Below are 26,195 nucleotides of genomic sequence, written 5' to 3' on the forward strand. Positions count from 1 at the left end.
GTTTTTAGGTGCCCAGTATGCTACTGGAGAAGAGTGGAGAAATATTTCCAGAAAGAATGAAGAGACAGAACAAAAGCAAAAACAATGCTCAGCTGTGGATGTGACTGGTGATGGAAGTAATACCTGATGATGTAAAGAACAATATTGCATTGGAACCTGAAATGTTAGGTCCATGAATCAAGGTAAATTGGAAGTGGTGAAACAGGAGATGTCAAGAGTGAACATTGATATTTTAGGAATCAGTGAACTAAACATGGTAAATTGGAAGTGGTCAAACAGGAGATGGCAAGAATGAACATTGACATTTTAGGAATCAGAGAACTAAAGTGGACTGGAAAGGGTGTATTTAATTCGGATGCCCATTATATCTACTACTGTGGGCAAGAATCCCTAGAAGAAATGAAGTAGCCCTCATAGTCAACAAAAGAGTGTGAAATTCAGTACTTGGTTGCAATCTCAAAAATGACAGAATGATCTCTGTTTGTTTCCACAACAGATCACTCAGTATCACAGTAATCTAAGTCTATGCCCCAAGCACTGATGCCAAAGTAGCTGAAGTTGAATGGTTATGTGAAGACCTTCAAAACCTTCTAGAACTAACACCAAAAAGATGTCCTTTTCATCATAGGGGACTGGAATGCAAAAGTAGAAAGTCAAGAGATACCTGGAGTAGCAGGCAAGTTTGGCCTTAGAGTACAAAATGAAGCAGGGAAAAGGCTAACAGAGTTTTGCCAAGAGAATGCACTGGTCATAGCAAACAGCCTCTTCCAACAACACAAGAGAAGACTTTACACATGGACATACGAGATGGTCAATACCAAAATCAGATTGACTGTATTCCTTGCAACCAAAGATGGAGAAGCTATTTACAGTCAGCAAAAACAAGACTGGGAGCTGACTGTGGCTCAGATCATGAACTCCTTATTGCCAAATTCAGATTTACATTGAAGAAAGTTGGGAGAACTACTAGACCATTAAGTTAAGACCTGAATCAAATCCCTTATGATTATACAGTGGAAGTGACAAATATATTCAAGGGATTAGATATGATAGAGTGTCTCAAGAACTATGGACAGAACTTTGCGACATTGTACAGGAGGTAGTGATCAAGACCATCCCCAAGAAAAAGAAATGCAAAATGAGGAGGCTTTACAAATAGCTGAAAAAAGAAGAGAAGCTAAAGGTGAAGGAGGAAAAGAAAGATATATCCATGCAGAATTCAAAGGAATAGCAAGGAGATATACGAAAGCCCACTTAGTGATCAATGCAAATAAATAGAGGAAAACAATAGAATGGGAAAGGCCTGGGATCTCTTCGAGAAAATCAGAGTTACCAAGGGAACATTTCATGAAAAGATAGGCACAGTAAAGGGAAAAAATGGTATGGACCTAAGAGAAGTAGAAGATATTAAGAAGAGGTGGCAAGAATACACAGAAGAACTATAGGGAAAATCTTTTAACGACCTAGATAACCATGATGCTGTGATCACTCACCTAGAGCCAGACATCCTGTAATGTGAAGTCAAGTGGGCCTTAGGAGGCATCACTATGAACAAAGCTAGAGGAGGTGATGGAATTCCAGTTGAGCTATTTCAGATCCTAAAAGATGATGCTGTGAAAATGCTGCACTCAATATGCCAGCAAATTTGGAAAACTCAGCAGTGGCCACAGGACTGGAACAGGCCACTTTTTATTCCAATCCCAAAGAAGGGCACTGCTAAAAATGTTTGAACTACCACACAATTGCACTTATTTCACAAGCTAGTAAAGTAATGCTCAAAATTCTCCAAGCCAGGATTCAGCAGTATGTGAACCAAGAACCTCCAGATGTTCAAGATGGATTTAGAAAAGGCAGAGGCACCAGATATCAAATTGCCAACATCCATTGGATCACTGAAAAAGAAAGAGAGTTCCAGAAAAAAATGTCTACTTCTGCTTTATTGACTATGCCAAAGCCTTTGACTGTGTGGATCATGATGAACTGTGGAAAATTCTTCAAGAGAGGGGAATACCTGACCACCTGAGCTGCCTCCTGAGAAATCTGTGTGCAGGTTAGGAAGCAACAGTTAGAACCAGACATGAAACAAGAGACTGGTTCCAAATTGGGAAAGGAGTACATCAAGGCTGTATATTGTTGCCTTGCTTATTTAAATTCTATGCAGAGTACATGATGTGAAATGCTAGGCTGGATGAAGCACAGGCTGGAATCAAGATTTCCAGGAGAATTATCAATAACTTCAGATATGCAGATGATGTCACCCTTATGGCAGAAAGTGAAGCACTAAAGAGTCTCTTGATGAAAGTGAAAGAGGAGAGTGACAAAGTTGGCTTACATTCAACATTCAGAAAACTAAGATCATGGCATCCAGTCCCATCATTCATGGTAAATAGATGGGGAAACAATGGAAGAAGTGACAGATTTTATTTTGGGGGGTTTCAAGATCACTGCAAACGGTGAAATTAAAAGCCATGAAATTAAAAGATGCTTGCTTCTTGGAAGAAAATCTATGACTTATGTAGACAGCATATTAAAAGGTAGAGACATTACTTTGCCAACAAAAGTCCATCTAGTGATCGCTATGGTTTTTCCAGTAGTCATGTATGGATGTGATAGTTGGACTATAAAAAAAACTGAGCACTGAAGTATTGATGCTTTGAACTGTGGTGTTGGAGGAGACTCTTTAGAGTCCCTTGGACTGCAAGGGGATCAAACCAGTCAATCCGAAAGGAAATCAGTCCTAATATTCATTGGAAGGACTGATGAAGAAGCTGAAACTCCAAATTTGGCCACTTGATGTGATGAACCTTAGAAAAGACCCTTATGCTGGAAAGATTGAAGGCAGGTAGAGAGGGAGGTGACAGAAGATAAGATGGTTGGATGGTATCACTAGCTCAATGGATGTGAGTTGGTGATGGACAGGGAAGCCTGGCACACAGCAGTCCATAGGGTTGCAAAGAGACAGACATGACTGAGCAACTGAACTGAACTAGGTGGTCTTCCAGGTCTTCATAGAACTGATTAACTTCAGCTCCTTCAGCATCGATGGAAGGGGCATAGACTGGAATTACTGTAACATTAAATGGCTTTCCTTGGAAACAAACTGAGAACAGGCTGTCATTTTTGAGGTTGCACCCAATTACTGCATTTCAGACTCTTTTGTTAATTATGAGGGCTACTCCATTTTTTTCTATGGAATTCTTGCTTATACTAGTAGATACATTGGTCTTCTGAATTAATTATGCCCATTCCCATCCATTTTCATTCACTGATTCCTAAGATGTCAAAGTTTATTCTCATCATCTCCTGCTTGACCGTGTCCAATTTACCTTGCTTCATGGACCTAACATTCTAGGTTCCTATGCAGTACTGTTCTTTGCAGCATCAGAATTTACTTTCATCAACAGCCACATCCAAAACTGAGTGTCATTTCTGCTTTGGCCCAACCACTTCATTCTTTCTGGGGCTATTAGTAGTTCTCCTCTGCCCCTTCCCAGTAGTATATTGGACACCTTCTGGCCTGGAGGACTCATCTTTCAGTGTCATAGGCTTTTGTCCTTTTATATAGTTCATGAGGTTCCATGGCAAATATACTGGGGTGGTATGCCATTTCCTTCTCCAGTGGATCACGTTTTCTCAGAACTCTCCACTATGGCCCGTCCATCTTGGGTGGCCCTACACGGCATGGCTCATAGATTCTTTGAGTTACAAAAGCCCCTTTGCCACAACAAGGCAGTGATCCAAGAAGAGCAGCCATACTATATGTTATTTAATGTTTAATAATTACTATTTTGTAACTGTGTAATGAAAATGATTTGATATCAATGAAAAAAGTTTGGCTTCCGTAGCTCACTGTGTTTTGTGATCTTAGGCAAGTCATTTCATCTCCTTGCAACACAGATTCTTTTTTAGTAAAAAGAGGAAGATGTATCTGCGTTAAGAAATGCCCAGATTTGGGTACTTTGAGAGCCATGGTGACTTTGTTGCTAATGTATTTGAACACCTCAGACTAAAACGAAATTTCTAGAAGCACAGAATTATATTTTCCTCTGTTCCTGACTGTTCTTTAAACGTGCTGTCAACTGTAATAAAGAGAGTAGGAAATAAAATTGACTGTAGTAGTGTCATCTTCTAGAATTTCACCCTCAGGAAACTGCCTCAGTGATAGAGTGGGGTCATCGTCCCAATTCCAATCAGGTCTCCTTCTTTCTCAGAGGTAAGCAAAAGCCCTCTTGTTTCACTGATTGATCTCACCCACGTCCAGCTCTTTTCCCACTCCTTCTTGTATTTATTTGACTTTATTTATTTAAGTGTCAATTATCATAATTATTCATTATTATTATTTCAAAGGACTTTGATTTTGCAGGGAGAAGAATATATATCTAGGGCCTCTAATGATTTAGAACAGCCCCAGGATATGAGCAACATGCTATCACATTACAAGTGAAGAAGAGGGTAATTTCCAGCCTCAGGTCACATTGTTAGGAAAAGGAAGAACTGAGACTTAAACTGAGTTCCTCTGTTCCAAAAAACACTAAAGTTGAGTTCCAAGTTGTAGTGGGTGTATATGGGTGGTAGGTAATCTTCCAAGATCCCTGAGATCCACACTAGTCCCTGAGGTTCACTGTGGCAGATAGGTCTCCTGTTGGTGAAACTAGGTGAGGGGTAGTGGGTGGTCATGCTCTGGAGATGTGTTTATGTGTTTACTTCCCTTCTGCCCACTCCATTTACTTTAGTTCTACCCAGAATATCAGCGTTTGTGCCACAGATGGTGCTGCTCTTCCCCAGCTCAAAATCTCTTTGAACCAGTGCCAGAAAAGAGCTTGTGTGTTCCAGTAGAGATGCTGCCACAATGGTTGCAGGAAGCTTACCTGTGTCACACCTGTCTTCTGAAGCAGGTGGAGCTAATGTGAGAGGGAGAGCACTTACAGGTATATATGAAGCCTCCTCATGTGGATGTAAAGGAGGACCTGGGCTAACACACTGCTGGTCACCTAGCAGTCTTTGATCAGCTCTCATCCACCCATGGACTATCCATCATGTGCCATGCAGTGCTCTAGGTGCTGGAATGCCCCTTGAGTGACCATACTGGACAAAATTCCACATGGAGAATCACATTCTGTCTTCTCACAAGACCACAGACAGAGTCAAGTTTAGAATCATACTTCCTGGGCATCCTCACCAAAGCAGACAGAAGCAGGACAGAGGAACCTGGTGGTCTACAGTCCATGGGATCTCAAAGAGTCAGATCAGACTGAGTTACTGAGGAGACACACACATATAGGCAGAAGCAGGACAATAGAAGGTGATGAGATTACACATTGCACACAGCTGACCCCAAATCCTCCATTTCCACACTCCCTTTTTCGCGTTTATTCTTACCCACCAGCTGGGGTGTAAACATATCTGTCAGCACCCTTCTCTTCATAAATGCCATTCTTAAAGGCCAAAAACATGAGCACACTCTGACTTTCTGCAGCTCTTCTCGTCCTGCTGGGGACCCTTCTGGCTGGCATTCTGGGGGGTGAAAAAAGCAACTGGGTCTGAGGTATGTCCCAGCTCACCTGTCCTCTACAGACTGGAGGGAAAGGAGGGGAGTGCATGGAAGGGGCAGGAAGAGGAGTGTGGTGGATGCTGCCAGCCCTCTGAGGATTTCTTCTGGGAAGTGAGCAGTTGAACTCCAAGGACATTTCTTGACTCTCAGAAGTATCATTATGTGTTCTGCTTTAAAAAAAAAAATCCCACCTCATTTTACAAAATCATGAATTTCATCTCTGAGACTGTCTATTCCTGGTTTCTTCCTTTTCCCTAAACTCCACTTTGGAATAGTAAAAAGATCCAGTTTGATCCTTATCCTGGTTCATGCCCGAGGATGCTGGAAACTCTTGGAATTTATTGTCTTACTTTAAGCATTGAAATCTCTGAAGGAAAAAAAACTTAGATAGTATCTGTGTATGGCTGGACTCCAGAAATGCCATCAGATGTTTAGAGGGTTAGAATTATCAGTCCCCCTGGGGAGAAGAGAATAAATTCTGAATTCCGCCAATAATGGCCAAAGATTCAATCAAACTGAACACACCAAACCATCAATTAAAACCCAAGAACACTGGATTTAGAAAGCTTCAGAGGGTTGATAACATCAAAGGTTTGTAAGGGAGGAGTGTCTGGAGATGGTGTAAATGCTTGGCAATTCCTACTCCCTCTTTGCCTTATGCTTTTCCTCTCTCTAGCTGTCTCAGAGTTTTATAGTTTATAATAACTGGGACCATAAGTAAAGGGTCCCCAGTTCTGTGAGTGGTTCTGAATATTTGGAACTTGGTTAAGGACTCTCTGAATTGACAGCCAATTGGTCACACATGTAAGTGATCCTAGGACTTGTGATCAAAACTTGAAGGGTGGGCTGTGTTCACGGATGGACCCTCACCCTATAGGGTCTGGATCACCTCTGCAGGTTTAGTATCAGAAGTGAACAGACTCCTGGATGTCCAGTGGGTGTTGGAGGAACTGGTTGCTGTTGGCAAAGACCCCACATGTTTGGTGTCAGGGACAACACCCAGACTTACACTTTTCTTCCATTTCTGTCTGGGGTGAGGCTCAGGGACAGTTGACCATATTATGTTGAACAGAGCACTCAGAACCCCTCAGTAGTTTTCTGCATTTTCAGAATTCTTAGCAGAATCAGGGGCTTGATAAAATGGGTTCTGACAGATTGTGTCTTGTCCTCATCCTACCACCTACATGCTGTGTCTCTGGGGATATTCCCACCTACAGCTTTTTGATGAGAGCAGGGTCACCACGTTTCTAGAGATTTTTGAAAGGATTACTAGTCATGAGGACAAAGAATTTACACCTTTGTGGCCAGTGGTTTCCATTTTCCCCCAAAGCATTTTCATCTGAAAGACTTGTCAACCTACCTACGTTTACTTCTCCATGACATATGCAAAAAAACAAATGTGTCACAAAATGATCATTTCTTTGTGATGAAATTAATCAGAGAGTTGAGTGTCAGTGGAGAGTCATCAGTTCAGAGGCAACTGTAGGCAGAGCAAGAAATGAAGTACTTTGTTGAGTTTGCTCTTGGGGCCAAGACTGTTTTCCCAGGCTGGTATGATCTTAGTAAAGACTCAATGCCCTTCCTTTTGCTCACATATCAGACTATATTTTATCATTATACAATGATATTGATGACAGTTGCATTCATAATTATATAGATAGGCCTCATGATCATAGAGACTAATAGGAATATTACTCTATTGACTCTCTACAATGATGATGTACTTGGCATGAGTATGAAATATGAGTTATTTACTTGAGGATTATTTATCAAAATGGATTTTTCTGATTTGAGGGCATCGTTTTTTTTTAAGTAAGGAAACAGCTATAAACAAAATACAGTAAAATAATATACACATTAAGGAGGGAAACACACAATGAAGACTTGGGAATATCCTATGCCAGCTACGATGGGTGCTGTGAAGAAGGAGTTTTGGGGATTAGGAGTGTGGCAAGGGTCAGGGAAATACTCTGTGATAAGGAAGCTTTGGACAGAGCTGTGCAAAAAAGTGCCTGAGTGTTAGAGCTGCAACCAGGAACAGAGTGGCTGAGGCTGAGAGGGTTGAGCGGCAGGGGAGTGGACGGGATGAGACAGAGAGGGCCCGGGGACAAGTCATGAAGAGGCTTGTAGAATTTTAAGAATCAGAATTTAACTCTTAGAAAGCTAGGGGTTCACTGAGGGAATGGTCATGGGAGCCAGCGGAGAGGATTCGCTTTGAAATAGAACCACTGTGGCTGTAGTGTGGAGAGTGGCCTCTAGGGGGCGATGGGCAGAGACAGAGGCCCCTGGGCAGGCTGTTGTATTTTTCAGGGGAGCCATGATGAAGTGTGTATCCATATTGTTGCCTGGATTGATCTCACTTCATTAGAATAACATAAATAACTTGCTCTATTGAGACTTCTGTGGTAGCTTCATCACAAATCAGGATTCATTAAATCTTTAGGCATTTGTGATGTATTTACCCTTAAAACTCTCAACTCTCTGTGAGGTTTGGGGTCAGGGAAAAGCAGAAAGTGGGAACTAAAACCTGTATCTGTCACTGACTCATGTTGATGATTCACAGAGAATAACAAAATTCTGTGAAGCAATTTCCTACAAATAAAAAAATGTATAAATTTAAAAAAGCAAAGTACTCAACCACCAAATCAGGTGTTGGTTACCCAGGCAACAAACCTCCATTCTAAGGTTAGATTGAGGTTTTGCTAGTGACCTCCCTCACATTATGAAAGACTCCCTTGGTTCTGTCATCTCTTAGGAAAGCCAATCGTTTTAAAGCTCGTTTCCAAGAATGGTTAAAAGACCAATTAATACTTCTTATATAAGTCAAAGTATCAATATACCATCAATATTCCTTAATTCCAGTGTCCATTATGTGAACACAGTGGGGGATTTTCTTCCAAGTCTTCCTCCATTAAATCATAATGCCTTCACACTTTCTTTTTTTATACTGGAAGCTTTCAGCTACATACATGTACAGATATTAGTATTATAAACTCATGGACCAATGTCCAGCTCCAGTCATGATCAACATATGGAGAATATTCTTAATATGTATCTTTTACTCCTGGTCTATTAGCAGCTAATCAGTTGCAACATTCCAATTCGTGTAAAAACATCAGTAATGATATGAAATTATTTATATTACCCTGTCGATCTGAAGCCTAAAAACATGAATAATAATGTCCTACAAAGCAGGATATGAAACAGCCTTTCACATGCACCCCTACCAGTCTTTATTGCAAACAATATTTTCTGTATTGACCGTTTAGACCCACCTGTGATGACCATCTTCCTATTTCACTGAGATCCTCCCATCCCTACAGCCCTGTGGCTTGACGTGTGCCTGGAGCCTCCATACACAGGTCCCTGCAAGGCCAAACTAATTAGACACAGTTACAACGCCAAGTCCAGCTTCTGGGATATTTTTGTATATGGTAGCTAAAATGATAAGAATAAAGATTACAGTGGGGACCAGGCTGTGATAAGAGTGGGTGCTATCCTATCCTGAGTAAGATAGCAGGCATAGAATGGGGAAAGGGAAAGGGCTGGGAAAGAGGTGGAGCCCACGAGGGTACACACTTCTCAAAATCGCCCACAGTGACTATTTTCCTTGCTACCTCCTGGGAGAAGTGGCTGCAGTGCCCTTAGAAACCGTGTGCTGAGCGTGTCCTCCAGGTGCCAACTTGGCAAAAGATCAGCCCTAGAAGCACCATCCTGATAATCTGAGTTTACTCATTTTCCCTTCTTGCATGGGAAGAGTAAGTCTGCCATGCCGCAGAGCAGGTCTATAGTTCGACCCCTCCTCAGCTTGAACATTCACTTCCTTTGTGGTTGTCACTGTGATACTGAAAGCACTGTGGTTGCTCATCTCCAGGATGGCTTAGGTCCTGTCCAGGTACATAGTGTCCAGGTCTGGGGCTTCCGGGATTTAATCATCAAGTTCCTTTCCTTTTACAGAGGCCATGAGAACTGGGCTCCCCTGAGAAGCTGAAGTCCAAGGAGGACCGAGTCAGGGCTGAGCTCTGGCAGTTTAATAATCAGCCTTTCCCTCTTGCTTCTCAACCCTACCTTCCTCAGCAGAAATCTGCCTCTATCCTCTCTCTCCTATGACTACTTGTTTTGCTCCTGCCTCATCCAGTTGGCTCTATGCCCCATGAGAGCAGGACTTCCCTTTATCTATAGAACTTTGCACAGTTCCAGGTACATAGGATAGTCAACAAATATTTAAGGATGGAAAGAGTGCAGGAGAAAAACTCGTGAAGCAGTGAAAGTAGAGCCTGGGATGGGAATTCCTGATTCTGCTGTAGTCATCTTCCTCACTGTATCCTCACCTCCATCCTCCACCCATCAGCACTTCGAGAGCCTTGGGAACGTGGCTGCCTGAATGCTGCCAGAGAGGCTGGAACACCTCTTATTCTCGTAAATATGATGTGAACTCATGAAGTTATGTCCAATACCTTTGATGCATCATCTGTGTAATATCAAATAGATATGCATGGGTTGTGTTCATTTGTTTGTGTATTGTTGAAATTGAAATATCTGAAAACACATGAAAAACAGGCAAGTATCTTCCTCCTGATTTTCATCTGTTTGTCTTCCAGAAAGTCGCTTTTCCATAGCTGAGGTTCAGTATCTTCATCTCTAAAAAAGGACTAATGATACTTAATTGATAAGATTGTTAAAGAAGGGCAAGGTATCTTTTTGGCAACACTTACTGTGGGCCCACATCTCAGGTCACAATTTTAAATTCCCTCCAGGACAGGTGAGTAATGTAAATGGAAGTTCGGAGTGAGTGTGGAGGCAGGCGGACAATAAGGAATGGTGGAGATTATGGAAACTGAGAGAATGCTCCCTTCCTGAGAAGAGGGTTGCTCTTCTTAGCTTAGTTCATGGTTTTCAAAGTGTGGCCCCTTGAGCAGCACCCTCAGCACCTTGGGAACCTTGTTGGTGCAGCTATGCAGGTCCCAACCTTGACCTCCTGAATTGAAACTCTGAGGATGAGGATCTCAAATCTGTGTTTGACCAAATGACTAAGGAATTCTGATGCTCACTCACATTTGAGACCCATGGTCCTTGCTAAATACCAGGACTGTAATGCCAGTTTGTTTACTTGTCTTACATTGATAGAAATTTTTTAAATGAGATGTCCCACTGTGAAATCTTATAAATTCCTAAAATTGTAAAATGAACTCTGCAGTTAATGATTAATATATTTTAGCCAGATGTGCATACTGTGATTATACTCCCTTTTAATCTTCAATATAATCTGGAAAAAGATACTACAGGGTTCAAAAAGTCAGGTGCTCGTTTATCATGTAGCAGAAAGTAATCAGCCATTACTCGGATATGAACATACCTCTCTGATGGCACAGCATCTCAAGTACCTAAACATCTTCTGTCTGCCCCAGGTGCATTCCATCCATTTGAACATGTGACCTTTGATACCAAGGAGTCAAAGGTTCTCATTATTCAGATGGAGATACTCAGGAACAGAAGCAGAGTATGACCTGGGGTCCCAGAGGGTTGGGGTCACGTGTCTTCATCCAGTACACAGCAACTGTTTGTTCCTGTTCTTCAATTTCTCTAAAGAGGCCTGCAGGGGCCAGGGCGGTTTCTAATTAGAGACCAGACATCCATGAACACGGAGAGGGGAGCTGGAGTGAGAACTGGCCCATCAGAAGGCTTGTGGACCTGGGAGGCCTGTAATTAGGGCAAGAGTGAGGAGGATCAGGAGGGGAGGGTATTGGGAGAGAAAGACAGACTGATGAGAGATGAGAAGAGAGGAAAGAGGAGTTTTTTGTGGGGAGAGTCTCAGCTACTCCCTGGTCTCAGATGCAGAGATTGACTCAGAAAGAGGGGCAGGGCTGGAGCACCTCCTGAATACGACTCCTTGTTTTACCATCAACAGGTTGTGTGTCTTTAGTAAGTGGCTTTACCTCTGACTTCTGCTTTCTGCTTGACACAAAGGGCGAGAATCCCAGATGTAGGATTGACATGATGCTTAATGAAATCATGCACGTGGAATGTCTTAGAAGAGAGCAGACCCTCGACTCACAGTGGCTTGTTTTGTGAGTAACCCACTCTGATGCACACGTGTACTTAGCCAGCTTGGTACTGAGAGTGCCCGCCATCCTCAGCAGTGCTCTATGTTTGTAACTATAAGTGATAAACAAGAGTGACTGAAGGGCTGGTGGGTGTGGCGTGTGTGCACTCTAATTTACAGCTTGCAGTGCAGCAGAGTGCATGTACACAGACTCTAAGTCAGATCGCTAGGCCCAAATCCTCTCTACAAGCTATGATCTAAGCTAATTGCTTTATTTCTTTATACCTCGGGTCCCTCCTCAGTAACACGAGGATATGTCAACAGTTTCTCCCCCTTTCTTTAAAGACTTTTTAGGATTATCATTACCATCTTTCTAAATTTCATATATATGTGTTAGTACACTGTATTGGTGTTTTTCTTTCTGGCTTACTTCACTCTGTATAATAGGCTCCAGTTTCAGCCATCTCATTAGAACTGATTCAAATGTATTCTTTTAATGGCTGAGTAATACTCCATTGTGTATATGTACCACAGCTTTCTTATCCATTCATCTGCTGATGGACATCTAGGTTGCTTCCATGTCCTGGTATTGTAAAGCAAAATAAAGTAAAAATAAAAATTAAAAAAAAAAAAGATTTTTTAGGATTAGATGAACTACATATTTCACCTGTCTAGGATAATGCCTGTTATAATAAAGAATTGAAGTTTTGCCTGGAGAAGTTACTCATTACTGTTTTTATCACTACTAGAAAGGATTTGCCTTCTAGGGAGGAGGAACATATGCCTGTTGCATCCATTGCTTCCATGGCAACCACATGGGTACATAGCACATGTCTCATGTGACTCCTGAAGACACGGGGTTCTGAGAGGTTTAAATCCTCAGGCTAAAAGGTAGGACAATGCAGAGCTGGTACCCAAACTGAGGTCCTATGGCCCCATCGACAGAGAGGGAGAGAGCAGGAGGAAGTGGGTGGCCATGGTGTTCCGAGGTCTCCTGATGTCCACTCAGGGAGACCGCTCTCCTGTTGGTGAAACCAGGTGAGGGGTGACTGCTCGACATGCTGTGGAGAGAGATTCTGCTCCCTGTTTCCCCTCAGCCACCCTCCATTACTCATTTTTTGATGCATAAAGACGGTTATTTCCCAGGACAACATCACCTTCACCAGCTAAGCCCCTTCCTGGACCAATGTCTGGAAAAGTGCAAGTGTCCATCCACCAGAGAAGCTGTGGCAATGGCTGTAGGAAGGTGACCTGTGTCACAGTTGCCATCTGAGGTAGGGGAGGGGGGTCAGGACACTGAGGTCCAGGTGAGATGACACCTGCAGGAGGCTGGAATGGAGGACCTGGTTACCACACCGCTGGTCACTGATCTGTCCTCTGATCTGCCCTCATCAACGTACTTATCGTTCATCACATGCCAGGCACTGCTCTAGGGGCTGGGATGCTCCCTGACTGTCCATATAGGACACACTCCAGCTCTCTGATCACAATCTGTGTTTACAGGCATCATCAAGTGAGAAGTGCTCTTACTGGGCTTTTGAGCCCTGCAGACAGACGCAGGAGGCATGGTTAGGTAGGGAGATTACGCAATAAACAGGACTGACCCAACTCCTCCCCTTGCCCACTCCCCTCCTCATCACCTGATCCCACCCCTCAGCCAGGATATTAAAAGCTCAGTGTGTCCGTCCTCAGCATCCTCAGGAGCCCTCCTGCAAGGCCACCAAGATGAGACGGCTCTGCCTCTCTGCAGCCCTTCTCGTCCTCCTGGTTATCCTGGTGGACAGCACCCCGCTGAATATACACCATATCCAGGATGAAGGTAGGTCCAGCCTCACCTCTCCTCTACAGCTTCTGGGAAAATGACAGAAGTCCATGGAAGGGGGCGGGCAGGTGTGGAGTGGGTATTGCCAAGCATTTCTAGATATCTCCTGTCATGTTGGTCAGGATTACTGTCTGTTTCTTTGGTTTTGGCAGCATCGGTCTTCCTCCCATGAAAGGATATTCTCTAGTTCTGTGGTCTGCTCTCTGGTTGTGGTGTGTGGGCTTCTTGTAGGAGTGGCTTCTCTGGTTGCAGAGCAAGGGCTCTAGGAATTTGGGCTCATAAGTTTCAGTTTACCTTCTTAGTGGCCACAGGGCACCTGGAATCTTCCTGACCAGGGAGAGAACCCATGTCCCCTGCCTTAGCATGTGCTTTCTTATCTACTGGACCATCAGGGAGGACTTAAAGTTCAAAGATTTGACTCCACTGATATGTTGACTATCATGAGGATATATATTACAATTTTATTATATTTTATTACACACACACATATATATATGATATATATATATATATATCAGTTCGTTCAGTACAGTTTCTCAGTCATGTCTGACTCTTCACGACCCCATGAACCACAGCATGCCAGGCCTCCCTGTCCATCATCAACTCCGGGAGTTTACCCAAACTCATGTCCATTGAATCGGTGATGCCATCCAACCATCACCCCCTCTGTCGTCCCCTTCTCCTCCTGCCTTCAATTTTCCCAACATCAGCATCTTTTCAAATGAGTCAGCTCTTTACATCAGGTGGCCAAAATATTGGAGTTTCAGCTTCAACGTCTGTCCTTCCAATGAACACCCAGGACTGATTTCCTTTACGTTGGACTGATTGGATCTCCTTGCAGTCCAAGCGACTCTCAAGAGTCTTCACCAACACCACCACCAGTTCAAAAGCATCAATTCTTCGACACTCAGCTTTCTTTATAGTCCAACTCTCACATCCATACATGACTACTGGAAAAACCATAGCCTTGACTAGATGGGCCTTTGTTGACAGAGTAATGTCTCTGTTTTTTGAATATGCTATCTAGGTTGGTCATAACTTTCCTTCCAAGGGGTAAGTATCTTTTAATTTCATGGCTGCAATCAGCATCAGCAGTGAAATTGGAGCCCCCCAAAATAAAATCAACCACTGTTTCCACTGTTTATTCATCTATTTGCCATGAAGTTATGGGACTGGAGACCATGACCTTTGTTTTCTGAATGTTGAGCTTTAAGCCAACTTTTTCACTCTCCTCTTTCACTTTCATCAAGAGGCTGTTTAATTCTACTTCACTTTCTGCCATAAGGGTGGTGGTGTCATCCCCATATCTGAGGTTATTGATATTTCTCCTGGCAATCTTGATTCCAGCTTGTGCTTCTTCCAGCCCAGCATTTCTCGTGATGTACTCTGCATATAAGTTAAGTAAGCAGGGTGACAATACTTGCATATAAGTTAAATAAGCAAGGTGACAAGCCTTGATGTACTCCTTTTCCTATTTGGAACCAGTCTGTTTTTCCATGTCCAGTTCTAACTGTTGCTTCCTGACCTGCATATAAGTTTCTCAAGAAGCAAGCCAGGTGGTCTGGTATTCCCATCTCTTGTAGAATTTTCCACAGTTTATTGTGATCCACACATTCAAAGGATTTGGCATTGTCAATAAATCAGAAAGAGATGTTATTCTGGAATTCTGTTGCTTTTTCAATGATCAAGCAAATGTTGGCATATTGATCTCTGGTTCCTCTGCCTTTTCTAAAACCAGCTTGAACGTCTGGAATTCCATGGCTGACGTATTGCTGAAGCCTGGCTTGGAGAATTTTGAGCATTACTTTACTAGTGTGTGAGATGAGCACAGTTTTTCAGTAGTTTGAGCATTCTTTGGCATTGCATTTCTTTGGGATTGGAATGATTTTCCAGTCCTGTGGCCACTGCTGAGTGTATATATATATATATATATATATATATATATATATATATATGTATATATATATATAATAATTCTGCCAGATCAGAGTCCCCATTTCTGAGACTCTTTTCCTGTTCCCTGCTATGCCCCTGAACCTCGCTGAAGTGTAGTAATAAAATAAGTAAAGTGAAAGGCACTCAGTCGTGTCCAACTCTTTGCGACCCCTTAAACTGCATAGTCCATGGAATTCTCCAGGCTAGAATCCTGGAATGGGATCCCTTTGCCTTCTTCAGGGGATCTTCCCAACATAGGGATCAAACTCAGGTCTCCCACAAGGCAGGTGGTTTCTTCAACAGCTGAGCCACCAGGTAAGCCTTGCATAGTAATAGAAAGCCTCAAATTTGTACCATCTCTTAGTTAATGGCCTAGGTCTCCTAAAACTGTTGGAGTTTCCTGCTGTTAGATGTTATGAGATGAGACGAGGCAACTCAAGGGAACTTCAAGATGTGGTTGGTGTCCAAGAAATGACAAGCATGCCTTTACTGTTTACAGTTTTCAACAGCTGTCATTCCAGCACCTCTGAGGAGAAGGGAGGGAACTGAGAGTGAGATCAATCACAGTGACTGATAATCCAACCAACATGCTTGCTTAATGAACCCTAGGGAGAAACACATACAAACTGGGCTCAGAGAGCTTGTGGGTTGGTGAATACAGGAGGTTGAAGTGAGGGTGCTGTGCTCACTAGGGCGCAGAGGCTGGGCGCACCTCCCTCCTTCTTTGCCGGCACATCTCTTCTATTTTTCTGCCTTGAGTTCTATTTTGGGAATATAAGCAATGGTTTAGCCACTGGTTCTATTGAGTTGTTGAATTTGAAGATGGGGTCATGGACCCACAACCCCCTAGTTTAGTTATTTGGTCACAAGCATGATTGACTTGGAACCTCAATGCTGGCATCTGACCCTGCAGAATCTGCAGGAGCTCCATCAATTCCCATCACATGTAAATGGATTTGTTGCACATCCTGTGGCTGTTTGGGGAATTGAATGCTGTTGGTAGAGACACCACATATTTGGTGTCAGGGAAAAACACAGAATCACTCTCCCCTGTGATTTGGGGCTCAGGTGATGCTCCAAAAAGGAGGAGTAATGAATGTTCACATTGCAGCCAGAAACTGTTCTCAGTTGTCTGTATTTTCAGAGTTCCTGTGAGAATCAGGGAGTGTATCAAATGGGTTGTAACATGCTAGTATCTTGTCCTAGCCCTGCCACCCACATGCCTAGGGCAGGTCATCCACAATTTTCTTCTCAAACAGGGGATATGTGTTACATGGGTTTTGAACCCATTACCATTCGTATGTATAAGGAGGTGAATCAAATTTCATGCTGAATTTTGTACATTTTCCACCAATATGTGTTAATCAGAAAAATCTGAAAAAATTTACTTTACTACTTACTTTGGGCAAGAAAGAATATTTGCATGTCAAATAATGAGTGTTCTTCTATCATGAAAACTAATCAGAAAGACCTGCAATGAATGTGCTGTAGGGAATGTAAGAAAGAGCCCTCTGTAGGCTGACCAATGGATCAAGGGTGAGACAATATTAGGAAAGTGTCCAGGCCCTTTCCCATGTCTTCTTTGACTATAGTCAATTATCCATATTTGATTTCTTCCTTGTCCACTGTTGACTACTATTTCATTTGCATATTTCATCCTTACTTGCTTCATGCCCCAGGCTTGCTGAAACTATTGGAATTTCCTGTCTTTCATAGGTCTGGAGACAAGCCATAGAAGGGGACCTGAGAAGCGTTCAGTAATAGATGTGGCTACAAGTATCATCGACGGTATCGATACAGGTGTGAACTTTCTGCTACTCTGGGGAAGGAAGAGAGCACTGAAGTGGAGATTAGGCCCCGTTGGATAATGACTCAATCAAAATGCCTGTTTAGTGAAACCTCAAGAAGAATCCATCAACATGGCCATTCAGGGAACATTTGGGGTGGTAGCACACGGCAGGGTGTGTGTTGTCTAGGGTGTGGAGTCTCTCCACACATATACTTCCACTTTGCCCTGCAAACCTCACTCATTTCCTGTGCCTGGATTTATCCTTTTTGACAACGTGATATCCTGATGTGAGTGGGGTTCCTGAGTATGGTCATCATATTTGCTGAGTTATTGAACAAGGAGTGGGGTAATGGAAGTTCCCAGTTTTAGACACTTTGTCAAATCAGGAGTGACTCGGGAAAACATGGCTGGCATCTGAACTGACGACAGTTCTGAGCCCTCAGCTGGCACAATCATACTAACTCCCTGGGTTGGCTGTCAGAAATAAATTGCCCTGTTGGACACCCAGGGGGTGTTGGAGGAATTGGATATTGTTTCTAGAGACATCACAGATGTGGTGTTAGGGAAATCCAGCCTCAGTCTCCCTGTGCTTTGGGAGCTCAGGTGAGTCCTGGGGACAGGGAAGTAATGGAAGTAGGACACCGCACCCAGAAGCTCTCAGCATTTATCCATATTTTCAGTGTTCCTGGCCAAATAGAACAGTATATCAAGTAGTTTTTGACAGGGAAGTGTCTTTTTCGGAACCTATCATCCCCATGCCATGTGTCCGAAGTCAAGTCATCTATTGTCCTCATCTGAACAGTAGATCAGTGCTAAATGAGTTCTTTGAACCTTTACCAGCCACAAAAAGAAACTGCTCCTTCACATTTCACATCATGTTTGGTCATTTTCCTTTGGGATAGATTCATGAAAACATTCTCTACCTGCTTCCTTGGGCTTGTGGGACCAAGGCTGGTACAATATTAGCAAATTTTTCAGGCCTTTGCCTTTGTCCACTTTTTAAAAAAATATAAATTTATTTATTTTAATTGGAGGCTAATTACTTTACAATATTGTATTGGTTTTGCCATACATCAACATGAACCCGCCATGGGTGTACACTTTTGCCTATGACTTTATTTTCCATATTTGAAACTTGTCCTGGTTCATGGTCCAATATACCTGAAAACTTGAAATCTGTTCTTTCATAGGTACCAAGATTATCAAAAAGGGAGCTGGTATACTAACAGGATTGGCTGAAACAATCACTAAAGCCATTAAAGGTTTGAACTTTCTGTACCTGTGGGGAGAGAGGAGGGCACTCAGTGAGACTGAGATCAGCACCACCAGCTGAAAATTCAGTACTTATGCCTGTTGAGTGAAACCTCAGCACAAATCCATCAATATTGGCTGAGAGAGCTTAGGAAGGGGGAACAAATGGTCCTGAGGTGAGGGTTCTCTGCTCAGGAGGGCATGGATGCTCCACCTACTCCACTCCTCCCGTACCCTAAAAATTTCTCGTCCATTTCACTGTTTCTGAGTTTTCTCCTAGACATTAATTTGAAAACTTTGATTAAGAGTTTTCCTGAGTTTGGTCACCTGTTCCACTGAGTGTTTGAGCGTGGAGGTGGAGTCAGGGAATTTTCAAGTTTTAGTCACTTGGTCAGAAGCATGATAACTTGAGAACACATGGCTGGCCTCTGAAGTCAGGGCATTCTTGATACCTCAACCTTGGCATTAGCTCTGACTCCACAGGTATGGTATCAGAAGTTAGTGGGCAGTGGGCGGCTGGTTGGGTGTTGGGAACTGGGTAGTTGGTGTAAAAACCATCTATTTAGTGCCAGGAAAATAACCCAGACTCACCCTCTCCTGTGATTTGAGGGCTCAGGTGAGGCTTGGGGAGAGGTGACTAGTCAAAGTAAGACCCTGGACCTGGAAACTCTCCCCAGTTCTCTGTGTTGTTGAGTTCCTAGCCAATCAATAGTGCATCAAATAGGTTGTGACATGACAGTATATTGTCCTGACCAGGCCACCCACAGGCTTGTGTCCTGCAGCAAGTCATCTGCAGTTTCCTCATCTGAACAGCAGAAACATGTACATGAGTTCCTAGGACAGATGATGAGTTTATGAACCAAAAGACTTTATTCACGTGGCACAAACAGATTTCTCCATTTTTCACCACAATGTTTTAATCTGAAAATAGTTGTCTACCTACTTGCTTTGGCCGAGTAAAAATATTTCTTTATGAAATCATGTTTATTCCTGTATTATTAACAGTAATCAAAAGATGTGGAACCACGGAGGAGGGCAATTGCAGGGAAAGCAAGAAACGCAGCCCTTGTGGGGTAGCCTGTGGGAGGAAGGCTCCAGGCCCTTTCCCTTGTTGTCTTTTGACTGTTATTATCTTATCTATGTTTGATCCTTTTCCTGTTTCATGGACCAGGCCTCATGAAACTCTTGAAATTTACTCTCTTTCATAGGTCAGGTGATGATTTCCAGAATACAATTTGATAACCATACACTAGAGGAATTGCCAACACTCAGCATTGAATACTCAACACTCAGTGAGGAGAATAATGGTTTGTAATTTCTGTACCTCGGGGAAGAGGGAAGGACACTGAGGTTCTGATCAATGACCAATGCTTCAATCAATAAACCTATTTCTTGACACCTCAACGGCGCATAAATATTTCATGGTGAATTTTGTGCATATTTTTCCAAGGTGTGTTCATCTAAAATTTTTTCTTTAACTAGTTACTTTAGACAGGAAAGAATATTTAGGTGTCAAATAATGAGTATTCCTTTTTCATTAAAAATAATTAGAAATACCTGGGATGAATGTTCTGGAGGAATGTAAGAAAGAGCCCTGTGTAGGATGACTCCTGATACCAAAGCTGAGACATTATTCAGAAAGTTTCGAGGCCCTTTCCCATGTCCCCTTTTGATTATTATTTATTATCCATATTTGTTCCCTCCCTTGTTCACAGTAGACTACGATTTAATGTGCATATTTGATCCTTACTTGGTTCATGTCCCAGGCTTCCTAAAACTGTTGGAATTTCCTGTCTCTCGTAGGTGTGGAGACAAGCCACAGAAGGGGACTTGAGAAGCGTTCAGTAATAGATGTGGTTACAAGTATCATCAACGGTGTGGCTACAGGTGTGAACTTTCTGCAACTCTGGGGAGAGGAGAGAGCTGTGAGATTGAGAACAGGCACCACTGGGCTATGAATCAATCCCAATGCCTATTTAATGAAACCTCAATAAGAATCCATGAATGTGGGCATTCAGAGAGCGTTTGGGGTGGTAACACATGGCGGTGATGTGAGGGTCCTGTGGTCTCTAGGGCATGGAGCCTCCCCACACCTCCACTTCCACTTTGCCTTGCACTACTCATCTCTCTGTGGCTAGATTTATCCTTCATGAAAACATGACATTCTTAGGTGAATGGTCTTCCTGAGTATGGTCATCAGATTACTGAGTTGTTGAACATGGAGTTATTGAACATGGTAATGGAACTTCCCAGTTTTAGACACTTTGTCAAATCAGGAGTGACTCGGGATAACATGGCTGGCATCTGAACTGAGGATAGTTCTGAGCCCTCCACTTGCACAATCTATACTAACTCCCTGGATTTGCTGTCAGAATTAAACGGCCCTGTGGGGCACCCAGTGGGTGTTTGGAGGAATTGCATGTTGTTTCTAGAGACACCACAGATTTGGTGTCAGGGAAGCCCAGACTCAGTCTCCCAGTGCTTTGGGAGCTCAGGTGAGTCCTGGGGACAGGGGAGTAATGAAGGTAGGACACCGCACCCCGAAGCTCTCAGCATTTATCCATATTTGCAGAGTTCCTGGCCGAATAAGATAGTATATCCAGTGGGGTTTGACAGCGAAGTGTCTTTTTCAGACCCTATCATCCCCATGCCTTGTGTCCTCAGTCAAGTCATCTATTGTCCTCATCTGAACAGTAGATCAGTGCTAAATGAGTTCTTTGAACCTTTACCAGCCACAAAAAGAAACTGCCCTTCGCATTTCAGGTCACGTTTGGTCATTTTCCTTTGTGATAGATTCATGAAAAGATTTCTCTACCTGCTTCCTTGTGCTCGTGGGACCAAGGCTGGTACAATATTAGCAAATTTTCCAAGCCTTTTCGTTTGTCCACTTTTTCCTATGATTTTTTTCCCCTTATTTGAAACTTGTTCTGTTTCATGGTCCAATGTTTCTGAAAATTTTGGCATCTTTTCTTTCATAGGTACCAAGATTGTCGAAAAAGGAGCCGGTATACTAACAGGATTGGCTGAAATAATCAATAAAGCAATTAGAGGTTTGAATTTTCTTTACCTATGGGGAGAGAGGAGGGCGCTGAGACTGAGATCAGTACCACTGGCTGATGATTCAATACTTATGCCTATTGAGTGAAACCTCAGTAAAAATCCATAAATGTTGGCTCAGAGAGCTTATGAGGTGGGAACCCATGTTGACGTGAGGGTGCTGTGCTCACCAGGGCATGAAGGCTCCTCTCACCTCCACTCCCCCTTTGGCCTAAACGTCTCCTTCATTTCACTGTTTCTGATTTTATCCTGTAACTTAAAGTGAGGACAGTGAGTAAAAGATTTCCTGAGTTTGGTCGCTGGTTCTACTGAGCTTTTGAGCATGGAGTTGGGGTGACGGAAAGTTCAACTTTCAGTCACTTGGTCAGAAGCATGATAATGTGAGACCACATGGCTGGCATCTGAATTCAGAACAGTCTTTGTAACTCAACCTGTGGCATTGGCACTAACCCCACAGATATGGTATCAGATGCCAATTTACAGCGGGCTGCCCCTTGGCTGTTGGGAATTGGATGGTAGGTGGAAAAACCAAGTATTTGGTGTCAGGAAAAAGCTGAGACTCACCCTCACATGTGATTTTAGGGCTCAGGAGAGCCTTGGGGAGAGGTGAGTAATGAAAGTAAGACCCTGGACCTGGAAATTTTCACCATTTCTCTGTATTTTCAAGTTCTTAGCCAATCAGTAGTGTAGCAAATGGGTTTTGACATGAGAGTAATTTGTCCTGACACGGCCACTCACAAGGCTGTGTCCTGTGGCAAGTCATCTGCAGTTTCCTCATCTGTATAGTGGAAACATGTTACATGAGTTCTTCGAATAGATGACGAGTTATGAATGGAAAGACTTTATTCATGTGTCACGACCAGATTTGTCCATTTTCCACCCAATGTGTTACTTTGACAAAATTTCTGTGCCTACCTACTTGCTTTGGCCAAGTAAAAATATTTCTTTATCAAATAATGTTTATTCATGTATTATTCAATGTAATCAAAAGACTTTGAACCACAGAAGAGGACAAATGCAGGGAAACAAGGAACAGAGCCCTTGAGCGGTAGGATGTGGAACGATGGCTGAGGCAATATTACAAAAGTTTCCAGGCCCTTTCCCTTGTTGTCTTTTGACTGTTATTATCTTTCCCATGTTTGATCCTTTTCCTGTTTCATGAAGCAGGCCTCCTGAAACTCTTGAAATTTACTTTCTTTCAAAGGTCAGGTGATGATTTCTGGAATACAATTCGATAACCATACACTAGAGAAATACCAAACACTCAAGATTGAATACTCAGCACTCAATGAGGAGAATAAAGGTTTGTAGTTTCTGCCCCTCGGGGAAGAGGGACAGGCACTGAGATTCAGATCAATGACCAAACACCAATGCTTCAATCAATAAGCCTGTTTCTTGAAACCTCAACAGTTCATAAATATTTGGGTTCAGAGAGCTTTCTAGGTGGTGAATATGATTGTGAGGGTGCTGTGCTCACAAGGGAATGGAATCTCCATACACACACACACCCTTTGCCCTACACGTCTCCTCCATTTCACTCTTTGTGAATGTTTCATGTATATTCATCTAAGAACATCAAGTAAGTATTTTCCTCAGTTTGGTCATAAGTAACTGTCAGTTACTGAAAATAGAGGTGAGGTCATGGACTTCCCCATTCTAGCCATTTGGTCACAAGCCAAAGTAAGTGGGGACCACATGTCTGGCATTAAACTGGGGACAGTCTTGAGTGCTCAACCTGTGGGGTCTGTACTGACTGCTTGGTATTCATGTCAGATGTCAGTTGGGTGGGGGAAGCCCAGGGAATATTGGGGAATAGGTTGATGGTAGAGACATCACAGATTTGTGTTAGGAGAAACCCAGGCTTACTCTGGCCCATGACTGGGAGCTATTGTTACCTTGGGTACACGGGAGTGATGAACGTAGGACACTGACTCCAGATACTCTTACAAGTGCGCTGTATTTTCCGAATTCCTGGTAGAATCAGATATTGTATTAGATGGGTTGTGACATCATAGCAATTTGTCCTGACTCTACCACCCACATGCTCTGTTCCTGGGAAAGTTATCTGCAGTTTCCTCATCTGAAGAGGGGAAATGTGTTACATGCATCCTTTGAACAGGTTACCAGTCATGAATATAAAGAATTTATGCCCTGCCGCCTTAGTGTCTACTGCACTAGAGAGTTTAGTTTCCTGACAAGGGATTGAATCTAGGACTCCAGTACTGGGAGCCAGATTCTTAACCACTGGACGGCCTTGGATGCCTTACAGATGTTTTAAGGCTATTCAGGCACTGTACCAAACCTCCTTAGAAGACTTCATGAGGACATACACGTTTGTACATGATTACTATATCATGTCACCCCTGGCAACATTCATGATTCTGTCCCAGAAAGGAGGTTTTCAAATGGTCTTTTCAATCTGGCATTCCTCCACAACCTTAACATTCTCTATGGCAGACAAACTGGGGATTCTAATTTTTGTCCTTGTATGGAGCTTGATGAGCATCCTCATAACTGAGCCATTGCCCCTCTCCTTCCAGCAGCTTCTAAGCCTGCCCTCTGCCTGGAGCCTAAAGTTACAGGTGGCTGCAATGCCACGATGACCAGGTACTTCTACAACGCCCAGACTGGCCTCTGTGAGCAGTTTGTGTACGGTGGCTGTGAAGGGAATGGAAACAACTTCGAAAAGTTAGAGGACTGCATGAAGACCTGCTCTCAAGAGGCAGGGTCCCTGTGGTAAGACAGGGGCAGGGCACAGGGGGAGGGGAAGGGCTGGGGAAAGGGGCCAGAGCTCAGGGAACTACACACCATTCACCCTGCATGGTGTCTTCCTCCTCGCTGCTGCCAGGAGGAGAGGCTGCAGTGTCCTGTGAAAGCCACCCTGAGCGAGTTCTCCAGGGAGAGGATGGCAGAAGGTCAACCCCGGAGGTCTCTTTGTGATCATCTCAGCCTGATCACATGCTCCTCTTTCTCACTTGGGAACACTGACTCAGCCACCCTCCAGGGTGGGACTGCACTGCTTCTGAGTGCCCTATGTAGGCTTTGAAAATTCACTTCCTTCTTGTTCCGTACTTTCTTGAAAATATGGGGTCTATTAAGTTGGCCATCCTCATCTGGGGCTATACTGATGGCACTCAACAAGTTCCTTTCCTTTTGCAGAGGACATACAAATAGTGAATTCGGAAACTCTCAAGTCCGAGGAGGACCCCTGCAGGGCTGGGCTGTGGCTGCGTCTGAACCTCTTCAGTCTCCTGACAGTCCTTCTCTCCCCGACCATCCTTAGCAGAGCCTGCCTTCTCCTTTCCTCCACTGGTCAGCATGCCTAATTCTGTCTCATCCAGCTGGTTCTCAGCACCATGAGAGCATGTTTTCCCTTTACCCCTAGCTCTTCACACAGGACCCGACACCAATGAGACAGTTCAAATTTATTTGTGCAAGGAAGAAATGTAGGAACACATTCCTCATGACCAGAGTAACTGCAGAGCCTGCCGTGTAACACAGGATTTTTGTTTTCACCCTAATCCTCAAGGCATCCTCACCTTCATCTTCCTGCCCACCATCACTGCTCCCCTTGTGCATGGCCAAGGTGGAATATCCAGCATCTAGTTCTCAACAGTGTAATGAGAGAAGAGTTTGGTTTAAAAAGCCCCCCTTTCCACTCAATGATGTAGCAATTTTCATTTCTGTAGCTTCAAACACTATAGTTTATATTTCAGTAAATGTATATTCAAAATTAAACTGAAAGAAGTTTCTGTTGTTTGTAATTACAAACCTTAACCAATAGGGTCTATGGAAATCGCTGTCCTTCTAACTGTTCTGCAGACAGTGGGCACCTCCTGTTCCCCTTTCCAGAGACTGTGCCCTAATGGGTATAGGAAGCAAACCCACTATATCGTCATCAACTCCTTAATCACAACACAAGCTACATAGAATTCTGGGTGATACATACGTCAACATGACAGCTTTTCTTCCTTCCTTCTAAGTTCAGTCAAACCGGGGGGCAGGTTTTCCTCCTGGGCCTCAGAAGGAGAATGGGTATTAGAGTCAGTTGTCCACTTTTCCAAGAAATCCACATCCTTAAGGTCACATGTGGGGAGGAGGCTTCATATTTCAGTTAAAGAAATGTAAGCTACTGTTTAGCATCCCAAGCTCTGAGTTAGCATTTTGCCGACATTTTTGGATTAATTATGTTTAAAATCCATCAAGGGAGGAAATGGAGGCATAGAGATGGCACTTAGCTGCTGTATTCACTGCCTAACACAGCATGTCCTGGTTTCCCAAGCAGAGGAACTTTGATGATGCTTTCCTGCTCTGCTTCTGGGAAGATTGAGAATGGAGGCAAATTTGGAAACCGACAGTATCTGTTTCACCACAGATTAGTAAAGTTTGGCATGGAGACCACAAAAGTATTAGTATTAGTATTTGAATTAATGAGAATACACAGGGTGCTGGTGCTCTTTTTTCATATTTTTCCAATTGTGGGCAAATTCTCAACATCTCTGAGATTTGCTTTCTTTAGTATAAAATAAGGATAAGGCTTGTACTTGTTAATGTTTTCAGCCAGAAGTCACTGAAATACTCCCCTTTTCCTTCTTGCTTTTCTTTTTCTTTGGAGTAGTTTACTTTTCTGCTTCCTGTACAATATTGTGGATCTCTGAACACAGGTCTTCAGTCACACTGTTAGCAAGTTCTAAGCCTAATCTATTTATTACCTCCACTATGTATTCATGTGGATTAGATTTAAGTC

The 26,195-nt window shown here is 43.1% G+C and overlaps 1 protein-coding gene across 1 annotated transcript; it reads left to right on the top strand.

Annotated features, from left to right (window-relative positions):
- The first annotated feature begins 13,319 nt into the window (after positions 1-13,319).
- Positions 13,320-25,314, top strand: LOC138091188 (trophoblast Kunitz domain protein 1). Its single transcript, XM_068986825.1, has 9 exons — positions 13,320-13,413; positions 17,068-17,151; positions 18,331-18,402; positions 19,600-19,698; positions 20,195-20,278; positions 21,370-21,441; positions 22,653-22,751; positions 23,989-24,184; positions 25,233-25,314. Exons 1-9 carry the CDS (start codon positions 13,320-13,322, stop codon positions 25,312-25,314), a joined length of 882 nt encoding a protein of 293 aa, XP_068842926.1.
- The last annotated feature ends 881 nt before the right edge of the window (positions 25,315-26,195 follow it).

The sequence above is a fragment of the Capricornis sumatraensis genome, chromosome 15, assembly GCF_032405125.1.
Source record: "Capricornis sumatraensis isolate serow.1 chromosome 15, serow.2, whole genome shotgun sequence".
NCBI classification, from domain to species: Eukaryota; Metazoa; Chordata; class Mammalia; order Artiodactyla; family Bovidae; genus Capricornis; species Capricornis sumatraensis.